At 43.2% G+C, this 10,767-nt stretch overlaps 1 protein-coding gene across 2 annotated transcripts in view; it reads left to right on the forward strand.

Moving 5' to 3' along the window:
* RUFY2 (RUN and FYVE domain containing 2) overlaps positions 1-6,162 on the forward strand; it is a 127,900-nt gene extending 121,738 nt beyond the window's left edge. For both annotated transcript variants that reach the window (XM_033941546.1, XM_033941547.1), the window contains exon 18: positions 1,960-6,162. In XM_033941546.1, the coding sequence (XP_033797437.1) occupies positions 1,960-2,103 (144 nt within the window). In that variant the 3' untranslated portion in view covers positions 2,104-6,162. The remainder of the gene's footprint in view (positions 1-1,959) is intronic.
* The last annotated feature ends 4,605 nt before the right edge of the window (positions 6,163-10,767 follow it).

The following is a 10,767-nucleotide window of genomic DNA, read 5'->3' on the forward strand; positions in this document are numbered from 1 at the left end:
TCCGGAAACCGGTGCCGATCCACAAAATAATTATTTCATTTACGCCGGTCCATAGGTGTCAAAAGGTTGAAGAACATTGTCCTAAAGGATTCGATCAGTCTAAGGCTGAGGGCTTGTGCTGACCTGTTCTGCTAAGGTTTCCTATCTGATTCCCAGTCTGTTGCTGACCTGCTGTCCTAAGGGAACCACTGGGGAGAGGAGCTCACTGAAAACATCTTCCCTCTAGGCAGAAAATCCAGATAGCAATTTCAGTGGCAGGTTTCTAAGAGGGGAAGGTCCAGTTTTACATCTGCTTAGGCAGCCTTGGTGAGGCTGTCCAGATTATGTCAAACGCTGGCTTGCATCTGATTGGGCCGAAACTTCTGATCCCAGTTCAGCCTTCCATATTAACCAGGTGGTAGAATTGCTATCATTCAGGAAGGAAGACTAGGGTGAATTTAAGATTTTGCAATATTCGGATACACGTAGAGTGGAAGTAACAATGCATTTTGGAGATTAAATTGCATTTTAGACTTGTTTACTGGGTGTCAAAAGAGTAAAGCAGTGTTGATTGAAGGAAGCTATCTCTTCAGCCTATCTGCTTAAAGGTCAGGAACCCCCTTGGCAGCTTAGAGCTCACTCATTCAACCAGAGGTATGTGTTATGGCAGCTTCTTGGCTGGAGGCCCAGGCAATTACTTCAGTAGAGATTTGTAAAACTGCCACTTTGGCTTCTTTGCATTCATTTCCTACATTTTGTACAGATGTTCAGGCCAGAAAGGACTTTTCTTTTGGTGTTTTCCCTAGGAACAGGGGTGTTTTCACTCCACCCAGTGTAAAAATTGCTTAGCTACATCCCATGCATTCTGGTGGAAAGAAAGGAAGAAAAAAATAGACTTACCTGCTAATTTTCTTTCCTTGGGTCCATCCAGACCAGTCCAGATACCTATCCTGTCACCTTAAATCTAATCTGAATATTCTCTGTTTCTTCTTTTCTGCAAAGGAGTCTGGCTCTCTTAAAAGTTCCATGCATGGTGAATTAAAAAAAGAAGAGAGCTCATAGCTTATTAGGTCTCTGTCTCAATTTGCTGGCTGACGGACATAGTTCATGCATTTTGGACTGGGCTGGTTGGATTCAGAGAGCAAATTAGCAGGTAAATGTAATTTTTTCCTTAGCACCATGAGACTAGCTACTAAGGCAAAAATAAATTTTCTGCATCTTAGCTCAATAAGAGGGCAATTTTGTAAAGGCTTTCTGAATTAAAATCTGGTTTTAAATGGAGAAGTTGGCTATGCAAAATTCGTCAGCCATATGCAAGTATAAAAACATAAGCAAAGGAACAATCTTGCATATGCTTCAGGGCAGGTGTAAATGTCTGTGCCTACAAAGTAAGTAGGTACAATTTCAGCCATCCACCCTAGTATTAGAAACAGGTGCCTACTTGTCTGTATAAAATAGCTGTCAAGTAGGTGCCTATTCTCTAAACTACTGTATACACTCTGTTAAAAAATTATCCTCATACATTCCAAAATGCATCATATGCATTTATGCTTCCTCTGCAGCCTACCACCACTGGTTGTGCATATACAATATGATGCAACAATTTTACAAGGGAAAGTATACATGCAGAACCTATCACTTTTATATGTATCCCAGCTAAATCCAGTTATGTGGCAGGCTGTAAATGTAAATACATTTACATTTTGGTGCCCTACTTTAGTGCCCTACTTCGCAGGCTGGTGTACAGAATTGCAACAGTAGCCTTATTTGAGAGAATCCATGCACAGAAATATGCATATTCTAATTTTTTCTATTATTGAACTGAATAGGTAAAGGTGGAATACAGTAGAAAACCTGATTAACATAACATTGTTGTTTATTCTCAATAAAAAGATTTGAATTAAAAAAAAAAGTGTACCAATAGACAGGGTTTACAAAAGTGACTGATTTTATTAATCTTTTTTATTTGTAACATTTTAGCATCATTGTCGAAACTGTGGTGAAATTTTCTGCAATTCCTGCTCAGATAATGAACTGCCTCTGCCTTCCTCCCCAAAGCCCGTCCGAGTCTGTGACACATGCCATGCATTACTGCTACAGCGATGTTCCTCTCACTTGGCATAGGATTCTTAACTACAATATCTTTTCTCACTACTTTTACATGGGGAGCAGTCTGCTAACAAGCAGCTTGAACTAAACAGTTACTTTTGGGAGATTTAGGTAAAGGACAGAACTATTAATAATGGATCATGTTAATGCACCTTAACCATCAAACAGAAAATGAAAATGTTGATTTTTTTTTTTTTTCAGTAGTAAGCAATAAAGTAGGCATATTCCTTTTTCTTCCTAAATGGATTTGAAATCTAAGTTATCCCAGGACAATCAGGCAGCATATTCTCACATGTGGGTGACGTCATCCATGGAGTCCCGATAAGGACAGTTTTAAAAGTGCATCGTCACTTTTAAGAATTTTAGAAAATTCACAAACTGCCCGCACTGCACATGTGTGAGAGACTTCCTGCCCAATGCCACTCATGGCTCCTCAGTTCTTAGTTTTCCGCAGAGCTAAGAAGTTGTGCTGTTTGAACATTGTTCAAATTTTTCCCTTTGCCTTCCTGCTCTTGCGTTTTTTCATATTCTTCCTTTTATTTTAATTTAATTTACTTAAAAAAAATGGGGACATTTTTTTCCTCATTTTTGCCACACAGGCTTCTTCATTTTCCTCAGCCATTGAATTTAATTTGGCTGAGGTGGTTTTTTTGTCAATGTCCCAACCGCTAACCGGTTTCAAGAAATGTTGCAGGTGCCAATGGCAGATTTCCATCACTGACCCACATAGTTAATGTTTATAGTGTCATGGCCTGGAACACCCTGTTGAATCCTGCGCAACAAGAAAAGTTATTTGGCACCAGTATGGACCTGAGAAGACATCTCAATTTCCCGCGTAGAAAGAATCTACTTCAACGTCAGCACTGGGGGACATCACTCCATCGGGTAAGCCAGCTAAAATTCTGCCAGCTTCCTACATTTCGCAGGTCAACATTACATCGAGCCCCTTGATGCTGACCAAGCGACAACCGCTCTTAACGTCTGGCCTCTCCTTCATAGAGGTGTGCATTTTCTTCACGGTCACTGTCAACAAGGCACTGCTGGTACCAGCAGAACGCCAAATGGTACCGGTGCTCTGGTATTGTGAAAAGCTTGAACTTCTTTTCCAAGTCAGTGACATGTTCAAACTCCTTTCTCCGACACTCCGCTAAGCATCGTTCATCCTCAGCTACTTTGAAGTGCAAACATTGCTCTCCTTCCTGCTCTACAAAGTGTAAAAAGATGTCGCATCATATATCGTTATCTTCATCGGATCGACACCGGACTCGATGTCGCCATCAATCACGACGCACTCCTTCTTCAAAGCATGTTTATGACTCGGACTTAGGCGGATGATGTCCCTAAGTCCACTACAGAGGCATCAAGAGTCTTGTTAAGAAATTATCGTTTTGATAGGTACATCCCTTCACAGCAGTTACAAGATTTTCATCACATCTCTTGCATCCTTTGAATTATCTTCCAGAGCCTCAGCTATGTCGGTGGCAACGAGACGTATGGCATGGCTCAGAGTCTCCGATATAGATATCAACCTCCAGGATAGATTGGCTAACCCTGTTTGGGTGACAAGCTATTTGGTGATTCTATTGAAAATGCTACCCATAAGCTCACTAACCATGAGAAGCATTGGGATGCTTTAGTCAAATCCAAGCCTAAGCCTTCAACTTCCAAGCCTTTCTCATCCTATCAGAGGCATTTTTTCTACCAAACTTGCTGCTCCCCCTAGATCGCAGCAGAAAACCCAGAAACAGCATCCTCAAAAAACTGAGTCAATAGCTTCCGAAAAGCCTGCTTAATGTTTTTGACGGACTTTTCGAGAGCATAGCCACTGTTCCTCTATTCCAGCCTCTCCCTCAACCTATCAGAGGACAGCTTCAACAGTATTATCCTCACAGGGAACTGATTACCACAGACACAGACCTCTGGGTACTAACAGTCATTCGAGAGGGATACTCTCTTCACTTCCATCAACATTCCTCCAGATCATCCTTTAAGAGAGTCTATTTTCAACCCTCAGTAGGCATCCCTTATTCTTTGGGAGATAGATTCCCTTCTCCTTCTCAATGCCATCGAAAGGGTTCCTCCTGGAAAGAGAAACTGGGGATTTTTACTCCCGGTATTTTCTCATCCCGAAGAAGACCAGGAGGTCTTCGTCCAATCTTAGACCTCAGGGGTCTCAGCAAGTTTCTAGTGTTTCTCAACAAGTTTCGGATGTTATTTCTAGCAACTTTATATCCCCTCTTCAATCGCAAGGATTGGCTATGCTCTCTGGATCTGGAAGAAGCCTACACTCACATTCCAGTGCATCTGGCCTCACGACAATTCCTCTGTTTTCAGATGGCTCACCGCCATTATCAATGCAAAGTACTACACTTTGGCCTTGCATCCTCTCCCTGAGTATTCACCAAGTGCCTGGTTGTAGTGGCCGCAGCACTACAGTCTCAGGGCCTCCAAGTCTTTCCTTATTTAGACGACTGGCTGATCAAAGACCCTACTTTGCAGGGGATGACAACAGCAACTTGCACGACAATTCTCTTTCTTCAACTGTTGAGTTTTGAAATCAATTTTCCCAAATCCCAATTTCAATCATCTTGGACTTAACAATTCATAGGAGCTCTGCTAGATACCATTCAGCTCAGAGCGTTTCTACCGCAGCTAAGACAAGACAATCTAATTCAGCTTTGCACTCAGGCTTATCATCTACAATCAATCTCAGCCAGACAAATGATGGTACTCCTAGGCCACATGACTTCTACAGTGCATTTCACTCCCTTTGCAAGGCTTCATCTTGGGATACCTCAATGGATTCTCGCATCACAGTCACACCTTCTCTTCGACAGTCACTGCAGTGGTGGCTGAATTCTTCTAATCTGTCCAGAGGATTTTTGATCCCTACTCCTCATCAGAAAGTTCTGACCATGAACTTGTCAACTTACACTTGGGGAGCTCATCTGGACTGTCTTCGCACACAGAGTCACTGCTCTTCCCAAGACCGCCTTTGTTACATAAATCTGTTGGAACTCAGAGCGATCTACAATGCTCTCAAAGCTATTCAGCACATTGTCACCAACACTGTCCTCCTCATCCGCATGAACAATCAGGTTGCAATGTATTACATAAACAAACAAGGAGGCACGGGTTCTCTCAGTCTTTGCCTGGAGGCCCAGAAGATATGACCTGGGCTGTTGCTCGCAATATATTCCTGAAAGCAATATACATTCAAGACGAACAGAATTCACTTGCAGACAAACTCAGCAGATTTCTTCAACCACATGAGTGGGCATTCAACTCTGCAGTTCTGCATCTCATTTTTTCTCAGTGGGGAACTCTTCAGATAAGACAAGCTGCTCCTTACAGGGGATCCAGGGATGACATCACCCACATGTGAGAATATCTGCCTGCTGTCCCTGGATAACACCTGTTACAGTAAGTAACTGTGCTTTCTAAACATGATGCATTTTTAAGTTAGAGAAGTACTGCCTCTTGCTGTTATTGTCACTCTGCTGGTAGGGTTGTGCAGAAAATCTAAAGTTGGAAAAACTGTGTGAATTAAAGTTTCTCCCATGAATTTGACTGTGCTTGATGAGAAAATATTTTTAAAAAATGTTTTAAAGCCCATCCTAGGATTTCTCAAAGCCACTGATTATACAAACCTTAACACTACCCTGAGTGCACAAAGTATGGCCTTGTTGCAAGGAGCTGAACAGCAATGTAAGCTTTATCCTGACTATCTTAAGAAGACATTGACTGCTTGAGTGTTTGGAACGTCATTGGTAGATGACTACACCAAAGTGTACATGTTTACATATTAGCAAAGTATGTTAAATTTTTGTTAATTTCCACAGTAAAGTGCAGATAGTGAAGATTCATTTCATAACATACTGCTAGATTTTTTGTATAAAATGTCTATCATTATTTGATGACAGGATAATTTTTTCCTATTCTTTTATGGTTGTAACACTGTATTAGGGTTTTAAGGAATCCAACTCCTCTTGTTATAATAAGGATATTGGAGACTCTGTGGTGTTATTTCTGTGATTTATTGTTCTTTTTCAATAAAAGACTTGGCATAAAGGCCTGGATTGGCTAGAGGGCACTGATATCGGCGGCGGCTGAAAATGCAGTGACATGCCCTTTAGAGAATCACACCTCCGTGAAAGATAGGCATCAGAAATGTAGACCAGAATTTTCCAGGCCTACATTTCCAGCCCCAATCTTTGCCGTCAATTGCACCTATGTAGGGGCTTTAAGCCACCTAATGCCACTTCCGACATTAACCACGTCTATATTGGCATTAAGCAGCCTAAAGCGCCTGCTTAGGCACAATTCTGGTGCTGATTTTTTTAGGCGCCTTGAAACTGAGTTAAAAACATCATTTGAACAGCATTTTTAACTGAGTTTGAGCACATACTGGCACCTATAAAACCGGCTCTGGTTAGAGAATATGGGCCAAAATGACTATATATGGCAGTGTCCCGCAAACTTTCTCGAGCTGCGGCACACTAAAGGTAGTGGCCTTGGCTCGAGGCACCTGGAAGTGCGTGGATATCACCATAATGACATCACACGCATGCATGACATTATCATGTGAATGTCCATGTGTGAGTGTGAAGGCCCTCCAGGTGTGCCCTGAGATGCCAGTGGAGGGGTGCCAGACGGGAAGAGGGCTAGAGAGAAGGATAGGTGCTGGCGCCCACTGATTGCCTATAGAACGTGCCTCATGCCACGAGAATATTACAGAGATTAGCCTTAAAAAACATCTACCCCCAAAAGTCTAATAGTAAAAGGTACAGAAAAGGGACTCTCCAGATTTTGTAAATCAAACTAATAAAGTATCTTTTCTCAACAAGTTTAAATGTTATAACAACAAAATAAGCATATATATATATATATATCCTATATAATAAAAAGCTAGCCGCGCATGCGCACTCCTATTTGCGTGTTCCATGCGCTGTAGGTCTGTGGCCGAAGGACTGCGCATGCGCGCTTATACGTCACCAGCCGATCGCCTCCACAAGCAGGACCGCAGCCAGCCGCCGAACTCTGTTCCTCCTGCACCATGGCACGCCAGGCATGTCCCTGCCTCCCCCACCGCCGGCCTCAGGCTCCTGGGGGCCGGCGGTGCGAGCCGCCCGGCCGGTGCTGAGTTCCCGCCTCCCCGCTTCCACCCTACACGGTGCCGCCAGACCCAACAAAACGGCCCTACACTCACAGACCCGCGAGCAGGGTTGTCATGGAAACCCAGCCGGAATAACATTCAGTCGCGCAATGGTCAGTGAGAGGGGATCAGGAGCTAAAGAGAGATTGAAAAAAACAAACAAACAACAGTGGACAAGGAGAGAGAGACACACAGACAGTCACAGAAGGACAGGGGGCTAAAGAGACAGATTGAAAAAATAACAAAACACAGAGGACAAGGAGGTAAGTTGGGGGAGGGTTCACACATACATACCAGAGAAGTAAGGATCCATCCTGGAGAAACAAATAAAACCCACACTTCTGAGCCTAAGGTAAGTACCCATAGCATACACAAAAAAACGAGCCACACTAACGGGGATAGGCATATCATCACAAATTTGGAGAGCAATGTATGTTAATGCACACAGCTTGGGCAACAAAATCCTGGAACTAGAAACAGAAATAAGGGATGCTGACCTTGACATAGTAGCGATATCCGAGACCTGGTTCACAGACTCACATGGGTAGGATATGGTTATACCAGGCTACAATCTACTTCGTCGGGACAGAGAGGGCAAATTAGGAGGGGGGTAGCACTATACACTAAGGATAATATCAAAACTACCAGGATCACAGAGGTTAGATACACAGGGGAATCACTTTGGGTAAACCTTGCCAGAGGGAACGAAAAATGCCTTTACCTCGGTGTGGTGTACAGGCCTCCGAGACAAAAGGAAGACAAAGAATTGATTGAGGACATAGAGAATATCACTTTGCGTGGTGACACAGTACTGTTAGGCGACTTCAACATGCCAGATGCTGACTGGAACACCCTCTCAGCAACTACGAGCGGTAGCAAAAGAATAGTAACCTCCATTAAGGGTACACAACTAAAACAAATGGTATTAGAGCCCACCAGAGAAAAAGCAATACTGGACCTGGTACTCACAAATGGAGACAGTGTCTCGGAAGTATCAGTGGGAGACACGCTGGCCTCCAGTGACCACAACATGGTATGGCTCAACCTCAGAAAAGGCTTCTCTAAATCAAACATAGCAACGAGGGTCCTCAACTTTAGGGAGGCAGATTTCGACCACATGAGAGACTTTGTCCATCAAGAGCTGTAAAACCATGCAGAAACTGACAATCTGGAAACTATGTGGTCAAATCTAAAATCCATCCTGAACGAAGCATCTAGCCGCTACGTAAAAACAGTAAGCAAACGCCGGAGAAACAAAAAACCACAATGGTTCAACAAGGAAATTTCGGACCTCATTAAAATGAAAAAAGAAACATTTATCAACTACAAACATTTTGGGAAAAGGGAGGCAAAAGAAGACTATCTGGCCAGATCTAAGGCTGTCAAAAAGGCAGTCAGGGAAGCCAAACTTCAAACAGAGGAAGATCTAGCACGGAACATTAAAAAAGGGGACAAATCCTTCTTTAGGTACATTAGCGACAGGAAGAGAAACAAAAATGGAATAGAACGCCTTAGGCAATCAGATGGAAACTACGCAGAATCTGATACTACCAAGGCAGAACTGCTAAACGAATACTTCTGCTCAGTATTCACCTGTGAAGCACCGGGAGATGGTCCACAACTACAAATAAGAGACAGCCAAAATGACCTGTTTCGCGATTACGAGTTTACACCTAGTAGCGTCTACCACGAACTTTCAAGACTCAAAGTGGACAAAGCCATGGGGCCAGACAATCTACACCCCAGGATACTCAGAGAGCTGAGTGAAGTTCTGGCTGAACCACTATCCGTACTCTTCAATCTTTCCATGCGCACGGGAAAAGTACCCCTAGACTGGAAAACAGCTAACGTAATTCCACTCCACAAAAAGGGATGCAGAACAGAGACAGGAAATTACAGACCGGTGAGTCTTACATCCATAGTGTGCAAACTCATGGAAACACTGATCAAACAGGAACTTGACAAAATTCTAGACAAAGAAAGTTTACGTGATCCACATCAACACGGATTTACCAGGGGAAGGTCCTGCCAATCTAATCTGATTGACTTCTTTGATTGGGTGACCAGTCATCTGGATGCCGGTGAGTCCCTTGACGTGATATATTTGGACTTCAGCAAAGCTTTTGATAGCGTCCCACACCGCAGGCTGTTGAACAAACTAAAATCAATGGGATTAGGGGATACATTCACTACATGGGTAAAGGATTGGCTAGATGGTAGGCTTCAAAGGGTGATGGTAAACGGTACCCCCTCCAAAACGTCAACAGTGATGAGTGGAGTACCTCAGGGCTACGTCTTAGGGCCGATTCTATTCAATTTATTCATAGGAGATTTGACCCAAGGACTTAGAGGAAAAGTATCACTGTTTGCCGACGATGCCAAACTATGCAACATAGTTGGCAAAAGCAGTGTGCCTGACTTTATGACGCAGGACCTAAGACAGCTCGAGCAGTGGTCATCAACTTGGCAGCTAGGCTTCAATGCTAAAAAATGTAAAATAATGCATCTAGGCAAAAAAAATCCACACAGAACTTACACACTAAATGGTGAAACCTTGTCCAGGACCACGATGGAACGTGATTTAGGAGTGATCATTAGCGACGATATGAAGGCTGCCAATCAAGTAGAGAAGGCTTCATCCAAGGCAAGACAAATGATGGGCTGTATTCGTAGGGGTTTTGTCAGCAGAAAACCTGAAGTAATAATGCCACTGTACAGATCCATGGTGAGACCTCATCTCGAGTATTGTGTTCAATTCTGGAGACCACACTACCGAAAAGATGTGTTGAGAATTGAGTCGGTTCAGCGAATGGCTACCAGGATGGTTTTGGGGCTCGGGGATCTCACGTATGAAGAAAGGTTAAAAAAACTGCGGATGTACTCATTGGAGGAGCGAAGACAGAGAGGAGACATGATTGAAACCTTTAAGTATATTACTGGGCGTATAGTGGTGAAAGATGATATCTTCAGTCTTACGGGGCCCTCGGTAACCAGAGGACACTCGCTGAAAATCAGGGGAAGGAAATTTCAGGGTGATGCTAGGAAGTACTTCTTCACCGAAAGGGTGGTCGATCATTGGAACGAGCTGCCTTAGCGGGTGATTGAGGCCAGCAGCGTGTTAGATTTCAAGAGGAAATGGGATATTCATGTGGGATCTCTAGGAGAGTAAGAATCAGGGAGTGGGTCACTGGTATGGGCAGACTCGATGGGCTATGGCCCTTTTCTGCCGTCAATTTCTATGTTTCTATGTTTCTAAGGAGAGAGAGAGAGACACAGGAAAAAAATGACGAACAGACATACAGCAGCCAAGGAGACAAACATACTTACATACAGCGTCCAAGTAGACAGACAGAGAGACAGTGGGCAAGGAGACAGCAAAAAAAAAATACAAACAGCCAAGGAGACAAACAGAAAAAAATAAAAAATACAATGCCCAAGGATAAATTCAGGAAAAAAAAAAACATACAGACATACAGTGGCCAAGGAGTTAGACTGCAAAAAAGACATACAGACATACAGCAGCC

This window comes from Geotrypetes seraphini, chromosome 4 (assembly GCF_902459505.1).
Source record: "Geotrypetes seraphini chromosome 4, aGeoSer1.1, whole genome shotgun sequence".
Classification (NCBI taxonomy): Eukaryota; Metazoa; Chordata; class Amphibia; order Gymnophiona; family Dermophiidae; genus Geotrypetes; species Geotrypetes seraphini.